This window comes from Marmota monax, unplaced genomic scaffold (genome assembly GCF_021218885.2).
Source record: "Marmota monax isolate L192 unplaced genomic scaffold, Marmota_monax_Labrador192_F-V1.1 WCK01_AAM20220418_F8-fsc00061, whole genome shotgun sequence".
NCBI lineage: Eukaryota > Metazoa > Chordata > Mammalia > Rodentia > Sciuridae > Marmota > Marmota monax.
This window is the reverse complement of record NW_026695230.1, coordinates 16519590-16543946: the sequence shown is the minus strand read 5'-3', so window position 1 is coordinate 16543946 and position 24357 is coordinate 16519590. Positions and strand designations below refer to the sequence as shown.

The 24357-nt window shown below is 42.1% G+C and overlaps 1 protein-coding gene across 3 annotated transcripts in view; it reads right to left on the bottom strand.

The window, feature by feature from the left end:
* Window positions 1–24131, bottom strand: part of Scube2 (signal peptide, CUB domain and EGF like domain containing 2) — a 77760-nt gene extending 53629 nt beyond the window's left edge. For 2 of the 3 annotated variants that reach the window (XM_046438295.2, XM_046438296.2), the window contains exons 1-5: window positions 23986–24131; window positions 22562–22684; window positions 13087–13212; window positions 7674–7808; window positions 2175–2300 (exon numbers count right to left, since the gene is read on the bottom strand). In XM_046438295.2, coding sequence (XP_046294251.1) covers window positions 2175–2300; window positions 7674–7808; window positions 13087–13212; window positions 22562–22684; window positions 23986–24100 — 625 coding nt within the window. In that variant the 5' untranslated portion in view covers window positions 24101–24131. The remainder of the gene's footprint in view (window positions 1–2174; window positions 2301–7673; window positions 7809–13086; window positions 13213–22561; window positions 22685–23985) is intronic. The other variant, XM_046438297.2, reaches the window with a different exon arrangement.
* Window positions 24132–24357: the final 226 nt, after the last annotated feature.

The following is a 24357-nucleotide window of genomic DNA, read 5'->3' as shown; positions in this document are numbered from 1 at the left end:
AGATGTGAGAAAGCAGCTGTTCTGTGATTATAGCTATGTGAAAATTGTTTATGCACATGAATGACAACCAAACAGGAATATGAAAAAATCAAAATAACTAGTTATATAGTAGGATTCTGGACCTTGCTTTTTTTTTTTAATTCTCCAAATGTTTTTGTTTGATTATTTGAATGTTAAAGAATATTGAATCTTTAAACAGTGACAACTTAAAAGCATTTAAAATTTTTAAAAACAAGTTAATAGGTACTCTACCTCTAGCAATTGGCTCCTGGAAAACTGAAATGCTGAGAGTCTCATTCCATGGGTACGTCTTGGGGGGTCTGGGCCCTCCTTTGAAGCTTTGGAGGCAGAAGTGGTTTCTGCTCTGCCCCTGAAAGCCCTCAAAGACAGCCTCACTTTAGGAGGCTGTAAGAGCCTGTCAAAGCCTGTTATTTGAGGGTGATGGTGGCACCAGCCATGGTTTGGCAAGCTTTGAGGTAAACCCATCTCCTCATTTCTTAACCACTAAGGTCTCCTCACTGCAAATGACTATCCGTAGCAGTATTCTCTCTGCATAAATAGTGGTTAGGAACACCATTAATTGCCATTCGTTTCCCATTGGGGTTTTGCTACCACAACCATTGTGCAGCAGCTGTGTCCACATTTATACACCACCATTTACTTATTCGTTAAACCAGTGCATATTGAATACATCCTGCAGTAGATACCAGAGAAGACTAAAAAGCAAAAAGGGAGATAAAGTCCTGGATTGGAATGGCTTATAACTGGGGAGACAGATATTTGAAAACACAATTCAAACCAAAATGTCACACACTATGAGAAAGAAACAAAGTGCTATGGGAACCAAAATACAAAACAGCTGCCACTAGGAAGGCTTCTGAGACACTGAAGTATGGAGATTAAGAGCACAGCCTTAGAGTCAGGAGGACCTAAGTTTGAAACTAACTTCCCATTTACTCACAAGGGGATCTTGTTGCTTTATCTTCGCTACAGTTTTCTCAACTAAAATTGGGAGTAATAATACTTAGGTCATAGAGTGATGCTTATAAAAATTAATGGGGAGGCACACACCCATAATCCCAGCTCCCAGGAGACTGAGGCAGGAGAATTACAAGTTTGAGGGCAGCCTAGTAACCTAGCAAGATCCTGTCTCAAAATAAAAAATAAAAAGGGCTGGGGATATAGTTCAGTAATAGAGAAAGCCAGGGTTATATCCCCAATACTGCCAAAATAATAATAATAATAATTGTTGTTGTTGTTGTTGATGTGGAATACCTTGAGAAAAGACTTCACACATAATAAATGCTCCAAAAACTGTAGGTGTGTTCTTTGTCATTATTAGAAGTTAGGTGGGATGTTGAAGATTGAACCAAAGTTCACCACACTAGGACTGGAGGAGGGCTTGAAAAGGTTGACAGGCATCAAAGAAGATGAGGCACCCCCCAAAAGGCAATGAGTTTAGAGTTTGGGAAAAGGAGGCAGATGAGACTTATAAAGAAAGCAGGGATCAGGTAGCCAGGAGCTATAACTGCCAGATAAGAAAATTTTATTTTATACTGCGGGAAGAAGAAGAGCTGACCCCCTAAATTCACACTCTTTCTTCTTTTCTTTTTTTTCAGTTGTAGATGGACACAATATCTTTATTTTATTTATTTATTTTTATATGGTGCTAAGGATTGAACTCAGTACCTAACATGTGCTAGGTAAGCACTCTACCACTGAGCTATAACCCCAGCCCAAATTCACACTCTTTACTCCCTAATTTCATTTCCTTCTGAGTAGTTCTTTTTAAAATTGCATTCCCCAGTGACCTGGGATGCTGAAGCAGGAGGACTGCAAGTTCAAGGCAAGCCTCAGCAACTTAACAAGGCCCAGAGCCACTTAGCAAGACCTGTCTCAAAATAAAAAAATAAAAAGGGCTGGGGATGTAGCTCAGTATTAAGTGCTCCTAGGTTAAATCCCCAGTACTAATTAATTAGTTAGTTAGTTAATTAATTAAATAGCATTCCCCTTTCCTACAGAGACTACCCTCATGCAGTGAACCAAACACTGGATAGAGGACAGCACTTGTGCCAACTGCCTTCCCCGTGCCAGGAGATATTCATGCTGAGCTATGGAAGGCAGCCTCTGGGGTATGATGTCCCTCATACAGCTGAGTTCCAGACCATACTTACAAATGCAGTCTCTCTGGTTCTTGGCCAGCTCAAAACCAGGCCTACACTCGCAGGCAACACTGCCCTTCGGTGCCTCCTTGCAGATGTGACTACAGCCATGATCCTTATTCATGCAGCTCAGGCCCTCTGCAAAACAGTAGCATGCATCAGGTGATCCAGTAGTGGTCAGGATCCTGAGGATTCTGCAGAGGAGCTCCAAGAGACTGGTGGAATGGGAGGTAGGAAGCTAGGCCATAAACCTGTCCTCCTGGGTCTCTATCTGCTCCACATTTTAAAAGAATATTTCAAAATAAGCTAGGTAAATTAACAGAAACACAATGTTTTTTTTTTTTTTAATCACCCAAGAGACATGATGTTTCAACTCTCCTAGAGGTGGGAGCCCTCCTCAATAACCTGGAATACTCTTCTGGGTGTGGTATCTGAGCCTGCTTACCCCAGGAACTAGGACCCAAACTTTTATCTCTGCCATAACTTTATTCATTCATTGGTCAAGAACAGAAAGAGAAAAGGAGAATCTCTCTAAGAAAATTTTCAGATGGGGTGGTGAGATGGTAAAAGTCTCAACTTTTTCACATATTCTTGAAGATCTTTTTCAAAAAATGTCAACCCTCCTCTCCACGTCTACCACATCCACAGGTGTAGAGGTGAGGGTGACAACTACGTTTTGGCATCACCACATGGACACCTGCCAGGGACCTCTTTTATGCTGGTTCCTAGGCCCTGCCCTCCGCAGCTTCATATCATATGCCTCTGACAGACAGCATCATACAATGGCACTATGACAAGAGAACACAGAAGGAGAGAGAGAGAGTCTCATACATGTGGTTTCCTTTAGCTACTGTACAATTTTTTAGGTATACTACAAATTTCTATTAGAGCCAATCTTGTACTAATTATGGTAGGAATGGGGACAGGTGACTATGTTCCTGGATGGCTTATTGTGCATCATTTAGATTGCATAGAAATAGTACAGTAAACACCTATGTGGGTTACCAGATCCTGCCTCACCTTGAAACCAATTTATTGAGATCTTGCTATTTGCCATCACTTTGAAGGAACTTTGAGTACTGCATTAAAGACCTGTTCATATGCTGTTTCTTGGCCTCTATGCAGTACAACTCTAAAATATCTCTAAGTAGGGACTTGGTTCTCATTGGCTCTCTATTAACAAGACACTTCCTAATACAAGAAGTAGCACTGTTTAAACACAAGTACAACAGGTTTCATTCAACATCTCTAGGATCTAACACTGTTTCTTATTGTGTCTCTAAAACCTTAGCCAATAGGCTCTAATGAAATCACAAGTCTCCTCCATCCACCAATGTGTCATAAGAATAGCTTTTTCAACATAAACAGGTACCATTCCTATTCCAAAAGACAGCACAGCTTTAAGACATCCCCTACTCTCTTGTGTCTCTCCTAGAACAACCTTGCTTTTTATCTGACATTTCTGAATGGTCTGCACCATGGTACCCAATCTGTGCATGTTGCTGGGGTTCATTTGCCCCTGCCAAGCAAGGACTGCTAACAAGTAACACAGAGATTTTCTGGATGGGTGCATAGTTCTCTCTGCTCTGGCTGGTAATTTCTGAAGATGTCATTCACTCCCCAGTATCAAGATGGTTCTGGAGGTGAAAGCTGTCTCCCAAAAGAAGCAGTGTCCTGTCCTCCTGAGAAGGACCAGTAAGCAGTTTGTATTTGGGTCAGTGAAGCACTTGAAATAACCACACCAGGAACACTGGAGGGTAAATGTAACAGTGCCCAAGAAAAGGTGGCAGAACACTTGGAAGAGGGGCTGGGGATGTGGCTCAAGCGGTAGCGCGCTCGCCTGGTATGCGTGCGGCCCGGGTTAGATCCTCAGCACCACATACAAACAAAGATGTTGTGTCCGCCAAAAAATAAATATTAAATAAAAAATTCTCTCAAAAAAAAAAAAAAAAGAACACTTGGAAGAGAATATTTCCTTCATCTTCACTGCCTTTTTCACTTTGTTTACAGGTCTGTCAAGATGTTTGCAAAGTGATCTTTACTGTCTTTGAGCAGTTCATTTAGAAAAAATATTTCATAAGAATGACTAGGTGCCAGACACTATCCAGTACATAGAGAAGCTGCCCCCTGATATTCTATCATATCAAGCTAGATTGGCAGTTACCAAGAAGAAATGGAGGCTCAGACCATTTTTCAAGAGGCAACCCCCCAAGCCTTTCATAGTACCCTGACTCAAAACAAAATCACTGCTGGGGGAGGCAGATGGGTCTGGTACAAATCAGGAGGCCCAAAGAGGGTCCCAGCTCTTCAGGAATATCTGAGACCCTTCATTCACCAGAAGGGAGACAGTTAAGAAACACCAGAAATTCCCTGTTTTGATGCTCCCCAGGCAATGAAGGATATTTCTAGGAATAAATAATAAAATAAGAGCACGTCTTGAGAATGAGGCAAAAAATATCACATAATACAGGACTGAGAAAGCAGCGCCTTCCTCACCCCAATGCTCCCCATTACCTGCACCATCTAAATGTTCTCAGAGCAGACAAAACCAAAGAGGAATGCTCATTTTGAGAGCCTGAGTGCCCATGAATAGGAACAATGGCAGGCAGGGGTGATGTGTGTCTCTCCAGCCTACCCCCATTACATGGGTGAAAACACACAGTCTCTTTATCAGAGCTTAGGGTCTCTAAGGATTAAAAAAAAAAAAAAAAGATAAATAGCTTGAGCTTTCCCTCAGAATCAGCTGTTTTGATCCCCTATACTGAAGAGTACTTAGTAAACAATTATTAAAAACAATAGCAGCACTGGAAAATACTAACCTGCTGGTGTTACCTCCTTTGACAGCCTTTAAAATACCAACTGTGGGTTTTTAAGTCTGTTTTAATACAATTTCTAAGAGCCCAGGGAGGAGGTCCTACAGGAATATTGTTTAGAGGTTATTCAGTTTAAAGAACTAAGACCCTAGGCTGGATGGGGTCACAAATTGCTGTGATCAGCTGGCTCCCACTGGTGTGTATTTACCAAGCTATCAGGTTGAAACTCAACAGAAAATCACAGAGAGCACTTCCAGACCACAACCCAAATTCTTGGATTTTGGTTTTAGTTCCAGACAAATATGATCATTTTAAATACTCTTCAGGGGATCTAAGAATGTCTGAATTGGAGGAAATTTAGAAAACAGCTTGCAGGAAGGAACTGCATTTGTATTTACTTCTGTTATGAGGATCCTCTGTCTCTACTCAATCTAGGGGCTTGCAAGGAGAGAAAGGTTGAGCCAGGGTCCAGGAAGTACAAGTTAAGAGACCATCTGAATCCCTACAAACTGCCCTGAGTGGTGGGACTTACAGCGGGGTTTCCAGGAATGGGTTCACCACAGGTCCCTTCCTCCTGTCCCAACCACCAGAAGAAGAGCCAGCATGACTTCATGAAACAGCTTTGAACTACCAATGAGGGTGATGCTCTGAGGTTCGGATCACTCTCTGTCCCTGGCAACTTAATTCACCCCCACCTCCAGTTCTACCTACTTTGGACAAGACTTCAGGGCACACCAGAGAACCTGGCAGGAAAATAAAACCCAACTACTACTCTATCAAGGGCCACACCTACCATAGGATAAGTAATTTGCATGGTTATAAAGTCAGGAGGAAGAGAAAAGTCTAGCTAGATAGGGAAATGGGCCCCTGGGTGACTTCCTGGGCAGCAAAGCACAAATAGCAGCTGCAGGTTTTTGCTGAGAAACTTGCAAAAAGGTTATTTTTAAATCAGGACATATGTGACTTGGAGTTTGTAACCTCTCCAAAGAAGGAAAAATGCCTGATCAATATTTTGATTGGACTAAAGGCTTCATGAATGCCTCATAAACACTGAATGCCTTACCCAGGATTGGGCAGGAGGCTGACTTCCTTAAACCTGTAGATCCATACAAAACCCCTGGACAACTGGCATCCCTCTCTTGGGACCCCTCCCTCCTTGGAAGCGCTGATTTCTTTCTGTTACTGTAATAAATCCTGTCACCTTGCTCTCATCTTTGTGTCTGTGGATTTCATTCTTCAAATTCACAAGACCAAGAACCCACCCGAAAGCCACACTCTGTGTTACAATTAGAGTCAGCATGTGTGACTCCCCCACCACAAACACTAGAATAGGCAGATTGGAGTGATCACAATCACCAAAGTCACTGGCCCCTGGTGATTTCTCTGAGGACTCTTCTTAGTATTCTCATTAGGCATAAAGTATGAGTTTGCATCTTTGAAAAATGAGTCAAAATCATCTTTCACAAAGAAACCCTTGAAAAGTTACCGAAACTATGATAAACAATAAATCTTCAAATGTGTGATTAAACAGAACTTAAAATGACCTCACTCTTAAGTTATGAGAGAGAATTTGCAGAATATGCCAAAAGAAATTAATAGTTTAATATTTAGGGCACTTCCCTTAAAAAACAGGCAGATGTAACTGCAAGAGAAATGCAGCCACCACAATGTTGTTCTTTTAAAAGAGCAGTGAAGAATTAAAAGGATGACAGTTAGTTAAAAATAACTGATTGGCTACATGTCCTTAATGCTTCTCTCTCCCAACACTCCACCATCAGGAATATAAATAAATAAATAAATAAATAATATTTTTTAAAAAAGGTATAAACTCAAATCAAAGAGAATGAATGAAAGTGAGGCCATCAGAAGAGATGGGTTTCCTGTACATTTATGGAGGAATAATAAATAGAGACCCGGATAAAGAAACTGCAGCATAGAGAGCCCCAATGTAGAAAGGGATTCTCCTGCCTCTCAAAATCCTAGAGGCTTGGAGTTAGAAATGCAAACCATTAAACAAAGAAAGAAAGAAATGCAAAACATGCTGGGCATGTCCCATGCCTATAATCCCAGCTACTGGGGAGGCTGAGGCAGGAAGATTCAAGTTCAAGGCCAGCCTGGACAATTTTAGTGAAGTAAAATTTAAAAAGAACTGGAAATATAGCTCAGTGGCAGAGTGCTTGCCAAGCATATATGAGGCCCTGGGTTTGATCCCAGTCAAAGAAAAAAAAAAAAAGCAAAACACAGGGAATGACCTAAACTAGTTTAGGACTGAAGCAGGGCAATTCATGGCCAGTCTCCATAGAAAGGTACAGTCCCCTCTGAATCCACCCAGAACAAGGGGCAGGCTGGCACTGGTACTGTGGTTTTCAGCACACTTGTGAAAAACTTGGTAGATCATCCATCTTATTCCTCCAGAGACATCTAGTTCTGTTTGAAATACACTCTATTTAAAGATTAGAACTAGAGGAGATGAGGGTTTGTGAAGACCTTGGAGCTTCCCCAGTGTCCATACTGAGTTTTCTGGGTAAGGAAGGCAAAGGGGAAATAACTATCCATGGCTCCCCAGCTGCAGTCTGGACTTGATCCCAGGCCTCCAGACTTTCAATATGCTGCATTTACCCTCAGAAGTACTGTGTGCGCATGGGGGCAAGGACCCTCCCCTGTGACCATTCTCCAACCCCCAACAGGGCAGAGGTACCTTCTAAACGGTGAATGCACGTGTGCTGATTGTCACTCAGGAAAAAGCCCTCTTTGCAGCGGCACTCGTAGCTCCCCATGACGTTGACACAGGTGTGCTGGCAGCCGCCATTGTTCTCCAGGCACTCGTCCACATCTGGAGGGAGGGAGGGATTTGCCTTTGCTTTTGTGGCTGTTTCAAATACCCCACCCAACCCAGCAGCTCAAGGACTCCTGCTAAGCAGAGATGAGGGCTTTTTTCCTTGTCCCTGCATCACAGAAGCTCTCAGAATCAAAACAACAGGACTACAGATGATTACCCAGCCTCATGTGTCTGGGACTCACTTAGCCAGGACCCTGGCTGATGAATAAATCAGTTCATTTATTCATCTCTGCTTAGATAATCAGTTCATTTACTGAATACCTTCACTTTCCAAAGCATGGTACTAGATGAGTAAGATAAAATTTCTTCCTCTAGGAGCATGTCCTTCAGGAGAGGAAGAAAGACAAATAGACATCTGAGATAAGGCAAAAGGTGGTACAGAGGAAAGACAGGTCACATCTGATCGTGTGGGATCAGCACAGTTTTTAAGGAGAAACTGATAAAAAGAGGGCCTTAGAATTCCTTGCATTATAAATTAGGAGGAAAAGAGACTGCAGGCAGAAGAACGAATGTAAGTCCTGGCCCAGAGGCTGGGAAGCATGGAATAACTCAGATACAGTGAGTCATTTGATTTGGCTGGAGCACAGGGAATGTGGAAGGAAGTCACAGGAGATACAGCTGGGAAGATAGATTGAGGTCACACTGCAGGATTTTGAATACCAGGCAAAGGAAGGCAGTTGGGAACCACTGGCGGGGGTGGGCACTTTGGGAAAAATAAGGCAGCAATTGAGGGTCAGATGCAGAGAAGGGAAAGAACTGATAGCTGGGAATCCACCTGCACACACACACCGGGCAGCCATGGCCAGTGCTGCCCTAATTGGGACAGACAGCAAACTGGGCCTGACCTTGGTTTGCTAGCAAGGTAGGTGTAGAAGATTGTGGGTGGATAAGGTGCCCACAGGGCTGGAAGACTTGCAGGCTGTGAGTGGGGCATTGTTACAGGATGGGAAGTTGATGCTGGGGCCTTCTAGAACACAAACATAGGCAAGACCAGTGCTGGAGACTGAAATGGGAATGGTGACATAGTTGCCCCCTTCATCCCTAGACAGGGAGAGGATGTGCCTGACATGGGACATCAGGTCTAGATCCAGCAGATGGGGGAAACCTGGAGGGTAAATGGAAAGAGAATCCAGGGCCGTATGTACAGCCTTGGAAACCACTTACTTGCAGTTACCAGACAAAGTAGTGGCTGTACACGAGAAAGCCAAGGGCAGGAATATGAAAGCAGAGAAACAGGCAGAAAGGAAACAGCAGCAGTCGAATTCTGGACTGTATCAAGGGCAAGAAGCAGGTAGAGGAGGGACAAGTAGCCTCAGAGGAAAGGCCAGGAATGCAGGGAGAAAGGAGGCCTCCCCAATCTGCTCCTGCATTCATACCCTGGATAGGCTTAGAGGCCTTTCTTCCCACTGTGACCACAGCACCCTGTGCACCCCTCACCAAAACATTTACCCAGGTGCATCTTCAAGACCTTTTACCTATCCATCGCCACTAGACTGCAAACTCCTTGAGGACAAGATTTTTGTTTTAATTAACTTAGCCCTGGAACCCAGCAGGTAGTCATTAACTGTCCAAAACAGGAGCATCAGAACCAAAGAAGAAAAAACTTCAAGAAGAATCTCAGATGCCACAAAGACTCGAGGAGAAAGCTGATTAGAAAGCAATTTAATCCTAGCTACTAGGGAGGCAGAATCCTGTGTCAAAATAAAAATGAAAAGAGCTGCAGAAAGAGCTCAATGGTAAAGTACCCCTGGGTTCAATCTCCAATACAGGGGGGGAAAAAAACAGTTTATTTTCTTCAGTCTAATTCCTCATATGCCTATCACTAGCTCCTGGGCATATCTGTAACCAGAAAATTCACATTTAAATGTCTGTTATCTGGTTTCAAGCCTCAGATCTTACAGGCATCTGTCCTCCCACACTACGAAGCAGATGCCTGACTAAACTGATGGGACTTGAGCCATCCCCTAAAGCCTAACAAACTCACCCTTGTCTATGCCAAAGGGTGAAGGAAGCACATTCCAGAGGATGAGCCGAGCTGAGACACACCTGGCCTTGGTGTTCCACATGGAGGACTCAAGGTGAGCAGGAGAGCTGTTTCCCTCAGCACCACATCCAGGATTAAATGTGCCCACCTCACATTTAACCCACTGTCTTTTCTCCAAAGCAATCAGAACTGTGTCATTGAGTGTCACACCATGATTAGATAAACACAACGATGTGTTTTCACATACACAAATAAATATCATCAGGCCTGTGAGCTTCTCCAGAATATGGGACAGGGGTTCTAAGCCTTGCCCGCATGTTAGCACCCAGATTGCTGTACTCCTCCTCCAGAGACACACACAGAACTGGGTTTGGGTGAGGCCAAGGCAATAGCAATGGTTAAAGGTGATTTTTCAAGTGAGGTGAGGACTGAGAACTGCTGCTATGAAGCCAAACGGCTACGATGAGCTCCCAGACGCTCTATCAACTCAGAACTCAGGCAGGGTGGGCTGCATTCATTTCTCAGGCTTATGGGCATTCAGGATCTCAGAGCACCCTGGGTTTGGTGCCAGTACTCTATACTCTGGCTAATACATTTGTGGCTAATGTATGGCTAGGGGGCTGATGAGAAGGAAGGGGTCATCACAGGAACCTGCCATTCCTGAAGAGTTTGGGTCCTGACCTTCTTTTCCTGCCACAAACTGCACTGACCCTTTCTGGTCTGAATGGCAGTCACTATGTATACTGGTCCCACTCTTCCAAATGGACTTCATCTTCTCATGCCTTCCTTTTAAAGAATCCTTAGCTCCTGCAGACATGCTCAGTGGATGTTCAGGGTCTCTCTGTAAGGCAGATGTTTGTCACCACGTTCACAAAAGAGACCCGAGGAGGAGAAATGGAGATACCCTGATGAAATACCCTACTATGTTACTGGCCAAGGCAAAGCAAGAATCCAGGCCTCAGGATTTCTGAGCAGGCCTGTACTTAGAACCATCCCACCTGCCCTGGCCCAGGTCCTGAAGCCTTGGATGGGTCAGCTTTTTGTTCTTAGGAAGCTCACATTTTCCCGAAGGCTGTGGATCAGAGCATAACCATAATGACTGGGTCTGCCATCAGATATGAATCCTCAGAATGCCACTGTTGGCAAATCAAAGGGAAATCTCCCCGCTGAAAATGGAAAACAAAGCAAACAAAAAACCCATACTGTAAGCCTCCCAACAGAAAAAGAACTTCCCTTTTCAGAGTTTTTAATTCATTGCAATTCATTCCTGTCTCAGGACTGTCTCTTTAATGTGTCTTTTTTGACACTGACTGCCTAGAAAGTTTGCAGAGAGGTGGTTGCTTCCCTGGTCTTCAATCAAATCTTACTGACACTTCAGGCTTGCAAGGCTGTGCACCCAAAGCCTGGCCTCTCTCATAGGGCACAGATAGCAAAGGACAGAATCTAAGTGAGAATGGAGCTACAGAAGATACTGAAATGGGATAAAGGTCACATCTGGGTTGCATCCCAAATGGAAATACTCTCCACCCGACTCCAGAACTCCACCACTCAAAACACAACGTCTGCCTAAGGCCTTTTTTTCTCTTTCTTTCTTTCTTTTTTCTTTTTTTTTTTTTTTGATACTGAAGAATGAACCAGAGGCACTTAACCACTGAGCTATATCCTCATCCCTTTTTTATATTTTATTTAGAGATAGGGTCTCTCTGAGTTGCTTAGGGTCTCACTATATTGCCGAGGCTGGCTTTGAACTCATGATCCTCCCGCTTCAGCTTCCCAAGGTGCTGGGATTACAGGCATGGGCCACTATACCCAGCTTTCCTAGGCCCTTTAATGCTGATCTCAAAGCATTTGATCAAGTGACCATTCCCTACAAACCACTAAGGGACATCTAAATAGCTGTTTCCAGAGTCAGAGCCTGGCTCAAGTTACTTCTTGGTTGGCTTTATAGAAATAAGCAGGTGAAAGACACGAAGGGTCATCAGTGTCAAAGGACCCTGATGCCATTTGTCTCCCATAATGACCTCCTGTACAATTGGTAATGCCAGCCTTAAAAAGCAAACCACAGAGTTGGGTTGTGGCTCAGTGATAGAGCACTCGCCTCAAACGTGCAAGACCCTGGGTTCAATCCTCAGCACCACATAAAAATAAATAAATAAATATATAAAATAAAGGTATTGTGTCCAACTACAACTAAAAAAAATAAATTAAAAAAAAGCAAACCACAGCTGGGCGTGGTGGTGCATGCCTGTAATCCCAAAGGCTCTGGAGCCTGAGGTAGGAGTATCTCGAGTTCAAAGCAGCAAAAGTGAGACACTAAGCAACTCAGGGAGACCCTATCTCTAAATAAAATACAAAATAGGGCTGGGGATATGACTCAGTGTTTGAGTGCCCCTGAGTCAATCCCTGGTACCCCCCACCCCGCAAAAAGCAAAGCACAAACACCTACCTGGCAGGTGTGCTGAGTCCTCAAAGACTTTCCAGCACTCAGCCCCATCCAACTGCTCACTATTTCTAAGTTCCATTTTATTTCTGGTATAAGGAATTGATGTAAACAACACTCTGCAGTCTCTAATTCAAGGACTGAAACTCCAACAGATGTTTCTGTTTTATGGACTACTAAGAGGATGTTCCTGGAAAGTTTCTGTTTGATTTTTCTTTCTCTTTCAAAAAAAAAAAAAAAAAAAAAAGAAGGGGGTCTATCTGGCTGTGACCCAAGCCAACATTAAAGTCTTCAGGGCTAATTTCAGAATAATGACACTTAAAACATTAAAGAAATGGCTATAAGTCAGGATCTTTTCAACACAAAATCAAAGATCTTAAAGGTGACAAATCAATGATAGATAATCAGTAAATAATAATGACAATGTCTACCCATCTCCTTGGACTGGTGGGTCTATGTTATAGATAAATCATGTACCTGATTTTCTCTTAGGGAGTCTGAATTTTTTTTTAGTGGGGGCAGAGTGCAGGGGACAGTACTGGGGATTGAACCCAGGGAAGCTGTAAAACACTGAACACCATTCCCAGACCTTTTTATTTTTTATTTTGAGACAGGGTCTCACTAAATTGCTCAGGCTGTCTCTAACTCACAGACCTCCTGACCAGCCTCCTTAGTAGCTAGCTGGGGTTAGCTATGTGTTCCACATAATGCCTGGCGGGGAGTCTCATTTCCATGGGACAGGAGAACACAAGTCTCTGATCCCATTTTTGTCTTAATAACTAGGTTTTCACCAAAGGAAAGAAAGGGGTGGGGAGATGAGAACTGCCGTTTCTAAAGGTTCTCCTTACCAAGACAATTATGACCATCATGAGCCAACATGAAGCCATCAAAACAAGTGCAGCGATAATTGCCTGGAATATTCAAACAGTCATGGACACAGCCTCCATTGAGTTCATCTTCACATTCATCAATGTCTAAGGAATAAAACAGAAGTAAATCAAACAGGTGCTATGTCTTTGACCTATGACTTGTAGCTAGCCATCCCACATCTCAGAATTCACCCAACAGCAGAAAAATAAAAAATACACCAAATTATTCATGGAAGCATTGTTTGAAATTACGAAATACTGAAAACAACCTAAAAGTCCATATACAGGAGACAGGTTTATTGAATATGGTAAATCTACTTGATGGTAGTATTATACAGCTATAAAAAAGTAAAGATGTTTTCTATGAACTGACTTGAAGTAATTTTTAGAATACACTATTTAGTGGAAAAAAATCAAAATGCAAAAAAGTATATGTAGTATGTTTTCACGTAAGAAATAAGACAATAAAAAAACCACACATACACACACAATTTTAGCACGCTTTTGTAGAACTTGACAAACTTGTCCTAAAATTTTTTTGAAAATGCAAAAGTTTCAGAAGAGTCAAAACAGTTTTGAAAGAAGAGAACACATTTGGGGAAATTTAACTTACTACAAAGCTATACTTAACCAAGACAGTGTGTATAGGCATAAAGAGACATATGGATCAATGGAACAGAACTGAGAATTCAGAAATAAACCTTTGATTTATGGTCACTTGATTTTAGACAAAAGTGTTAAGGCATTCATTGGGAGAAATCATAGTCCTTTCATTAAATGGTGATGAATAATGGAAAATACACATGCAAAAATCATTTTAACCATTACCTCCTACTATACACAAAAAGCAACTTAAAATAGATCGTAGACCTAAATGTAAGAACTATAAAGTTTTTACGAGAAAAGTTTTTGAGAATTTACCCGCGTAAAGATTTCTTTCATACAACATCAAACTCATAATGCACAAATTTAATGGACTTCATCAAAATTTACAACTTTTATACTTCAAAAGACATTAAGAAGGAGACCCTCAGGGTTATACAAAAGTACATACAAGAGGAAGTGAGGGGAAAGGGAAAAATAATACAAGGGGGAGAAATGAATGACAGTAGAGGGGGTAGAGAGAGAAGAGGGGAGGGGAGGGGAGGGGAGAGGGGATAGTAGAGGATAGGAAAGGCAGCAGAACACAACAGACACTAGTATGGCAATATGTAAATCAATGGATGTGTAACTGATGTGATTCTGCAATCTGTATATGGGGTAAAAATGGGAGTTCATAACCCACTTGAATCAAAGTGTGAAATATGATATGTCAAGAACTATGTAATGTTTTGAACAACCAACAATAAAAAAATAAAATAAAATGTGTTCTTTTTGTTAAAAAAAAAAAAGACATTAAGAAAATAAAGATGTGGCATATGCCTATAATCTCAGCATCTTGGGAGGCTGAGGCAGGAGGATCACAAGTTCAAAGCCAGCCTCAGCAATTTAGCAAGGCCCTAAGCAACTTAGCAAGACCATGTCTTAAAAACAAAGACAATCCTGGCCTGATGGTACCCACCTGTAATGCAAGCTGAACCTGAGGCAAGAAAATTTCAAGTTCAAGGCCAGCCTGGGCAACTTAGTGACCCTATCTCAAAATAAAAAATAAATAGGGCTAGGGTTGTGGCTCAGAGGTAGAGCACTCCTCTCGCACACACTGGATCCTGGGTTCGATCCTTAGCACCACGTAAAAAATAAATGAGTGAAATAAAGGTATTGTGTCCAACTATAAAATAAATATTTTTTAAAAAATATAAATAAATAAATATTAAAAGTTGGGTTTCTAGCTCAGTGGTAAAGTGCCCCTGGGTTCAATCCCCTGTAAGTAGGGTGAGTGGGCAAGGGTGAATATGAAGATAAACCACAGAGTCAGAGAAAGTAATTGCAAGTCATATGCTTTATAAAGGACTTAAAAATAATGAGACAACTGAATTTTAAAGGGCAAGAGATTTAAAAACACATTTCAGGGGCTGGGGTTATAGCTCAATGGTAGAGTGCTTGACTAGCATGTGAGAAGCACTAGGTTTTATTCTCAGAACCACTGACCAAAAAAAAAAGAAAGAAATGGTAAAAATAGAAAAAAGAAAGATAAAGACATTTGATAAAAAATGGTATGCCAATGGCTAATAAGCACATGAAAAAATGTTCAACACTATTAATGACTAGAGAAATGCCAATTAAGACTACCATTTCATACTCACTTGAATAATAACAATGACAGACAATAACAAATGTTGACAAAGATGTGGAAAAATGGGGATCCTTTGCCATACATTGCTGATGAGAACATAAAATGGCACTTTGGAAAATAGTTTAGTAGTTTCTTTTCCTTTTTTTAAGTGTATGGTTCAATATTATTAAATCATTCATAATGTTGTGCAATCATCACCTCCATTCATCTCCATTACATCTTTTCATCTTGTAAAATTAAAATTTTTTACCCATTAAACAATTAATTCCTAATCTCCAACCCAGCCTCTGGCAATCACCATCTACTTTCAATCTCTTTGATTTGGACTATTCTAAGTATCTCAGATACATAGATTCAAACTATTTGTCTCTTGATAACTGACTTATTTCAGTTAGTATAATGTTCTCAAAGTTTACCCCAATGAAGTATGTGACAAGATTTTATTTTTTTGATACCAATAACTGAACCTAGGGCCTGCTCTACCACAGGGCTACATCCTCATTTTTTTATTTTGAGAAAGAATCTCACTAAATTGCTCAGAGGCTCACTAAATTGGTGAGGCTGGCCTTGAACTTGTAAGGACAAGGGATTATAGGCACATTGTGAGGTTGCTGGGATTGCAGTCGTGCACCACTGTGCCCAGTTTATATTTCCTTCTTTTGTAAGGATGAACAATAGTTCTATTGTATATATGTAGCACATTTTGCTTATCCATTCATCAAATGTCAAGTGAACATTTTGATTGTTTATACCTTTTGGCTATTGTAAATGATGCTATGAACATAGATGTATAAAAATCTCTTCAAAATTCTCCTATCAGCTAAGCATGGTAGCACTAACCTATAATCCCAGCAATTTGGAGGGGTGAGGCAAGAGGATTGCAAGTTTAAGGCCAGTCTCAGCAACTTAGGGAGAACCTGTCTCAAAAACAAAATAAATAGCTGAGTGCGGTGGCACACACCTGTAATCCCAGCAACTCAGGAGGCTGAGGCAGGAGGATCAAGAGTTCAAAGTCAACCTTTTTTGCTGAGGCTTCAGCAAAAGAGAGACATTAAGCAACTCAGTGAGACCCTGTCTCTAAATAAAATACAAAACAGTGCTGGGGATGTGGTTCAGTAGTTGAGTGCCCCTGAGTTCAATACCCAGGACCAAAAGAATAAATAAATTAATTAAATTAAAAAGCCAGGTATAGGTGGTACATACCAGTGATCTCAGCAACTTGGAAGGTTGAAGCAGGAAGATCCCAAGTTCAAGGTCACCCTCAACGACTTAGCAAGGCCCTAAGCAACTTAGCAAGACCCTGTCTCAAAATTAAAAATAAAAAGATCTGGGACTGTAGCTCAGTGATAAAGTGCCACTGAGTTAAATCCCCCAGTACCAAAAAATTAAAAATAAAATAAAAAGAGCTGATAGTGTCAGGCACAGTGGTGCATGCCTATAATCCCAGTGGCTAGGGAGGCTGAGGCAGGAGGATCACCAGTTCAAAGCCAGCTACAGGAAAAGCAAGGCACTAAGCAACTCAGTGAGACCCTGTCTCTAAATAAAATACAAAATAGGGCTAGGGATGTGGCTCAGTGGTCAAGTACCCCTGAGTTCAACCCCCCCAAAAAGAAAAGAGCTGATGGTATAACTTAGAAATAGAGCACCCCTGAGTTCAATCTTCAGTACTACCAAAAAAAAAAAAAAAAAAAAGGCAAATGATGATGTTATGGTTGGTAAGTTATACATCAGTAAAGTTGCTAAAAAAAAAAAACAACATAAATTTATCTGTTTACTTGTCCAAAAGAAATAAAGAAAGCATAAACCAGAAACTACAGAGACCGGTGACCTACAAGGAATGAGGAAAGGAGTGGAAAGATGGAGAGAGAGCAACAGGGTAACAGAAATGAGGAGGGAGCCACACTTCTCTGAGGCACATTTTTGTATAGCTTTGATTCTTAGAACCATAATGATGATTTTTATACATAGATGTATACACACATATCAATCAACCAGGAGATGGGGTGAGAGCTAGGGTGATAAAAACGAAACACAAAAAGGAACAAATGAACCTAATGTATTATAAATTAATAACATAAACACACTGAAAGGAATAGGAAAGAAAAGTACCACACTGAAAGGAATAGGAATAGAAAAGAAATGGATGTCTAACTGGATGTCTTAAAGCTAAAATAAAAAATAGTTGTATGCTACATTCTAGTCAGTAAATCTGGTTTACTCATAGGGTTATGGCTCAGTAACTCTATAAATACTTTGTGTCTATATTAGGATTAAACAAAGAGGTAAACACATTGCATATAATGAGAGCCAGACTTCTCACTGTTGGAGAAAGAAGTTATAAATAAACAAAGAGCAGCTGGATGCAGTGGCACATGCCTGTAATCCCCACAGCTCGAGGCTGAGGCACGAGGATCGGGAGTTCAAAACCAGCCTCAACAAAAGTGAGGCACTAAGCAACTCAATGAGGCGCTGTCTCTAAATAAAATACAAAATAGGCTGGGCATGTGGCTCAGTGGTTAGGTGCCCTTGAGTTCAATCCCTGGTACCAAAATAATAATAATAATAATAATAATAATAATAATAATAATAATAATAATAATTAAAGAGGAATAATGAATTTTTGATATTGATATGGAATCCAAAGTGTCAGTGTACCATTTTCCAATTAAAGGGGCCAGATTGCATTAGAGAAGTAGATGATTCCAGGGTTGAAGATAAGAAAAAATAAGATTTAACCCAAGCATCTTAAACACCAGAAAATCAGGAATTTTTCAAAAAACAGATGTCAGAATGACACAGGAAACAATGGGAAGGAACTCCCATTGGCTGAACCTGGAATGATTTGAGCCAAAAATCAATTATTATACACATAATAAAATCAACTCCCATAAGTCTACAGTGTTGTATAAATACATACATAAATAAATGCATAAATAAATAGGAAAGAAAAAGCAGTTTTTTCTTAAGAAGAATCTCAATTAATAGATGTATAAGGAATGAGGAAAGTACAAAAAAAATGTAGGCACACATCACAGTAATAATTGTTGCAGGGAAGATCCAGAGCTGGATCCCAACATCCTTAGATAAACATTTAAGAAGAAACAATATTGACCCTGGGCTCAAAGTATCTTCCCCAAATATGTTTCTATTGTAAAGGGAAATCAGTAGTAACTTTGAAGTGGAGAAACCCAGCAGACACTGTCTTAACCAGGTGACCAAGGTTAAAAAAAAAGCTAGAAATGGAATATGATGACATCTGTCTCCCTGATATGATCCACTGAAAAGAACACACAGCATTTCTATGGTGGTCCTGCCAAAAATAAATAATCTCAATCTTATCATTGGAAAACACAAGACATTCTCTTATATCAATTCTTTTTTTCTTTATAACTTTATTTATTTATTTTTATGTGGTGGCTGAGGATCTAACTCAGTGCCTCACATGTGCTAGGCAAGCTCTCTACCACTGAGCTACAACCCCAGCCCCTTATATCAATTCTTATCTTGAGAAAACATAAGACAAACAAAGCCAGCAGTATTCATCAAAAAAAAAAAAAAAGAATGTCAATGTCATGAAACACCAGGAAAGACCGAAGAAGTGTTACAGATTGGGTGAGACAAAAGAGAAGCACTGGCTGAATATAATGTGGGACCTTGAATTCAATTCTGGAACAGAAAAATAATAACAAGGGGAAATTGGTGAAATCTGAATAACATTTACAATTTACTGAATAACATTATGCCCGTGTTAATTTTCTGGTTTTGTAAGCTAGTAAAATTAGAGTAAGATGAGCAAAGGACATAGATGAATTCTTTACTGTTCTGCACTCGAAATAAAAAATATAAAGAGCCAGGGATGTAGCTCAGTGGCTCAATCAGTTATCTAAAGCCACTTCTGAATCACATTATTTAAAAAACTACTTATTTCAGGCCCATACTTCCATTCCTCTAATATTTTGTAGAAGAAACTTTATGGAAGATAATTCCAGTCACTCCAGGCAAACCCAGTTCCCATTTGTGAGAGTAATTATGAGCAGTGAGGCTGGTGAGAATCACAGCACAAATGATCATAGCTACAACACTACAAATGCACAAATGCAGAGACTAAAAAATTAGTAAACAAAGCAACACAGATAAAGGAGTTATATCTTTGAATATCCACATCTTTGAATCCTTACAATCTTTATTTCTCTCCTTTTTCCTTCTTAAAAGAAAATTTCCATTTCTGAACTCTTGGAGCAAGAAATCCAAACTAAACAGGGATATCCTGACTCACAAAATTAATACTACAAGTATTCAAAAGACCAAATCATTTCAGGTTTTAGGTTTTTTTTAAATATTTTATTTTTCAGTTCTACACAATACCTTTGTTTCATTTATTTATTTTTATGTGGTGCTGAGGATCGAACCCAGGGCCTCGCACGCGTGAAGTGAGCTCTACCGCTGAGCCACAACCCCAGCCCTCAGATTTTAGTTTAACATGATAGTACAAAGAATATGTATTTGTTGTTAACAGTGATTACCTGTGGGTAAAGGGATGAGAAGTGCTTTAATTTTCTCAACATTTTTGCATTTTGATTTTTTATAACAATAATCATAGATTATTTTAAAGCAAATCGAAATATATAAAAGCAACAATGCCAATTATTAGTTATTTTAAACTAAATAGTAGCCTTTTCTATTGTACTCTGCTAGCAATTCAATTTCACTTGTAATATGTCAAACAAAAGCTCAGAGTAAGGAAACTCTTGCCAGATGTCACTTGAGACATCATTTACTAAAGACATATTTTATCTAAAAGAAACCAATGACACAGTTTTATGCCCCTGGAGAATATACAGTGACTAGAGGATATGTTATATACACATGGTAAAAATGTGAATTTTTTCCCCCAAGCAGAGAAGCAACATGTGAATTCTGATACTGCAATTAGAATATTTAATACAGAGAGGGTGTGATATGGAGGAATTGGCATACAAACAATTGGCAAACAAACATGAGATGTTTGTTTCTGGAAGTCTTTTGACCTCCCAAGACACAGGGCAGAGCAAGAGAGAGACAAAGACAGAGATGGCTGTCAGAGATAGCTGTGGCTGCCTGCCTCTGGGAAAATACAAACTTGGCTTCAGAAACACAAGGGTTTTAAGAGGGACCACCAACCCCTGACTGTGAACCTGACTCAGATCTGCGCTCCTCTGGCACAAAAGAGAGTTTCCCAAATGATTTCCCAAGAGTGTCTTTACCTGCCACAAAACCCAAATTTTCCCATTATAATTCCATTTTTCAAATCCCAGCATGTCTCAGGTAAGACCAGGAGGTGGGGGCTGGGAGAGATTAAGTCATTGCTACAACACTACAAATGCACTTGACAGTCACCTCTTTAATCATCTAAATATTCTGTACCTAGATATTTCATTCACAGGTTCGTTTATTTTTGGAAAATACCTTGTGTCAAGGTGTCAATGATTGAGCTCATCTTGCACAGTTATTTAAAAACTAGTGCCAGGCACGATGGTACATGCCTGTAATCCTAGCTATTTAGGAGGCTGAGGAAGGAGGATTGCAAGTTCAAGTCTAGCCTGTGCAACTTATTGTGAGATTCTGTCTCAAAATTTAAAAAAACAAAAAGAACTAGGGATGTAGCTCAGTGGTAGAGCCTCCCTGGTTCCAATCCAGTACCAAAATAAAACAAAAGAACAAGAACGAGTGTTTACCACATACCAGGCAGTACTGGATATTACACACTGTTCCAACACCAAGAACCTTCATTACTCAGAGGCTACAAGATGAAACAGATTGGTTTGAAACATTAGAGTTTGAACACGAGGTCATTAAAAGGCACTAAAATAGGTATGTATTAAAAGTTTTCCTCCTGTCTAATGAGGTATTTTTCAAAGTGCTTAGCAGAGACTTTGACTACTCACTATGTAGGTTTAGATCCTGCAAGTATTCAGGTCGGTTCTGCCAGGGTTAAGCAGAAGTTGTAAAGAGTATAAAACCTCTCCAACTGAAGGGATTGGGTCCAGAGGCAGGAGGGAGTTGCAGGAATGAATTCAATGCACCTCATCAATTTTAAACTTCTTCCTGTATAGGAAGACTATAAGTAATATAAATAGTAGGATTTCTGGCCAGGTTCAGTAGTGCAAGCCTGAAATCCCAGCTAGTCAGGAGGTGAAGGCAGGAGGCTAAGGCTGTAGGATCGCAAGTTCAAGGCCAGCTTGGACAATTTAGAAACCCTGCCTCAAAATAAAAAAAAAATTAAAATGACTAGGAATGTTGCTCTATGGTAGATAGACCCTGAGTTCCAACTCCAGTGCTGCTAAATAAATAAATAGTATGATTTCTTACCCAACCAAAGGGGGGCAGAAACAAGCTGAGTGAATATATGAGAGAGGTGGAGCTGGGACAGAACTGGGGTAGAGACATGACATTTTTTCACCAGCAGACTTGTGTGATCATTGCCACAAATCCCTTGAGCCTCGATGTCCCCATCTGAGTGATAGATTGGACCAGAGCTCCATAAAGAGGCTGCCAGCTCCACTGTATGATGATTTCCATCCCTAAGAACAGCCTTCTCCTGTGAGTGCCCAGTCTCCATCAAGTTCTAAACTTTAAAGTTCATGACACTGAACTAATCCCCAGTGGGCAGAGTCCGGACTTTGCATTCCCAGATCTGGAGCACTAACGGTTAGAATATTCCTTTACCCACATCTTTCTCTTTTTTTTACACACATCTTTCAAGGGTGAAATTTCAGCTCAGATGAGGTGTAGCTCTAAAGTTTGGCAGGTCCCAATGCCAAACAGCTCAAAGCCATGGACAGGACGGAGCCTCCAGAGCCAGCAGGAGAGGGCAAGATTCCAGCACTCGATCTCCAGTAAGGGGGTGCATATTGTGCCAGGGAGACAGGATCAGCCCTGCTCTGGCAGGCACAGCTCTCCCATGAGCATGGCTAAGTGGGACCAAAAGATAATAAAACACCTCTTATCATTTCTACAAGCTCAACAAAAGGACATTTCAAAGCCAGTTAAAACTATGATCAGCTCTGGGAAAGACCTGATGTTTACAGTCAAAGCTTTAAGGATCTGCAATATATTTCAGACAGCAGATGGTGTGATTCAAGATGGAGGAAGCACTTTTACCAACATGAGTGTCCACTATGAGAGGTAAGGAGGTGGAAGTTGCCCTACTAGCCCACCTACAATGGTCCCCAAGTCACTTACCTTCACACTGCCTGCCCTGCCCTTGGTAGCCAGGTTTGCAGGAGCATTTGTAAGAGGTGGGTGTGTTCTGACACAGGGCATCTGTATGGCAGTCATCTAGCCCTTGGGCACACTCATCCACATCTGTAAAAGAGCACAGCATGCACCTGATTTGGTGTCCAAGCCATGTGTGATCTGGCTTGGCCCTCTTTAACATCACCTTCCACCAGCCCACCCCTCTTGACTCCTCAGAACGGAAAGTGCTTGAGAGCCCTGGAATGAGCCATACCATGTCCAGGTCCCTATTGCTAGGTCCATCTGGTTTCCTCTAATTGGAATTACTCCACCATCACCAACTGGCCTTCAAGACTTGGTTCAGATTCACCTCCTTCTGGAAGCCTGCCATGACTCTCACCATAGGGGAGTTATATGCTATCCTGTGCTCTCCTTTCACAGCACATATCATGTAGGGTTATCATTATTTCCTGGCTGCATCTTCACTAGATAATGTCTTGACTGAGTCATGGCCTTGATATCAAGCCAGCACAGTGCCTGGCACATAAGGAAACAACAGTAAAATGTCTTCGGAGGGAAGAACCAAATTGGCAAAACAGCTTTGAAAGGAGAGCAGTTGTCTGTCACCCAGAGGTTTACCCTGAGCTCTGAGCAAAAACTATCCAGAGCTCTCAGATGGAGCAAACCCAGTATAGTACCCAACTGCCCCACCCGCACCCCTGCCCATGCTCTTCACATGGGAACTTGCCTTCGCAAAAGTATTTCCTGGGTTGACCCCTCTCCAGGATGTTAATGTAAAACGAGAGTTTTGAAAGTATTACAAGTCCAGTTAGTGCAGAATTTCCAGAGTTCTTACCTCTGGCTGCCCAAAATCTAGGCTGGTTGCTGCTTAAGGACATTTCCAATTTTCAAACCAAGATCATTCCGCAGATACAAGTTGACCCCGAGGGCCACTAGGAGAACTTCCCATACAAAAGAAAAAGACAGGGAAAGGCTGCTCTGGCCTTGTGAATGTACCCCAGGCTTGGCCCTCAGTTTCCCCATCTACACAATGGGGACCTGGCCTGGAGGCCCCAATACTCTCCTCCCTGCTCAACTGCTACAATCTGACCAGCAGGCACTTTTGGGGGAGGGCGGGAGCAGAGTCCCTGGGCTATGGGATGTAAACTGTCAATAGCCCAGGGTCCGAGGCTGGGCCAGGGAAATCAGGCCCTGGGCCTCTAGCCCAAGCGATAGTGGCGCCTCGGCCTGGTCAGCGGCTGAGGGCCCCAGGAGAGCAAGGGCCACGCGAACTCCAGCCGCCAAGCCCCTGGTCCCACGCTGCCGGCTCGAAGGACCCCATAGGGCTCCCAGGACACTCTTCCCACCGCCCGCCTGCTCGTCTGAGCCGCCGCGCTGTGCCAGGTGCATCCTAGCGGACGGACACTCACCTTCTGGCTGCCCGGTGGAGCGGCCCCGGCTCGGCGGGACGGTCCCCGTCAGTAGCAGCGACAGCAGCAGCAGCGCCCGGGCCGCCCCGGGACGGCCGCGGCTCGCGACCCCCATGGAAGGCGCGGCGGCTGCGGGCAAAGGCGACGCAACGCGGGCGGCGAGCGCGGCGGCAGCAGCTCCGGGAGGTGTGTGCGGGCGCCCTGCCCGCCGCGCTCTGACACCCCCGGCCGGGCCCCGCCCGCTCCCCGAGCCCCGGCCTCATTTTCACAGGGTCCTCCCCGGGCCGGGGCGGGCGGCGCTGGGGGCAGTGCCTCCCCGCCCGCCCTTGCCCCTCCCCGGCCCCGGGAGGAGGGGGCGCGGCCGCGGTGGCC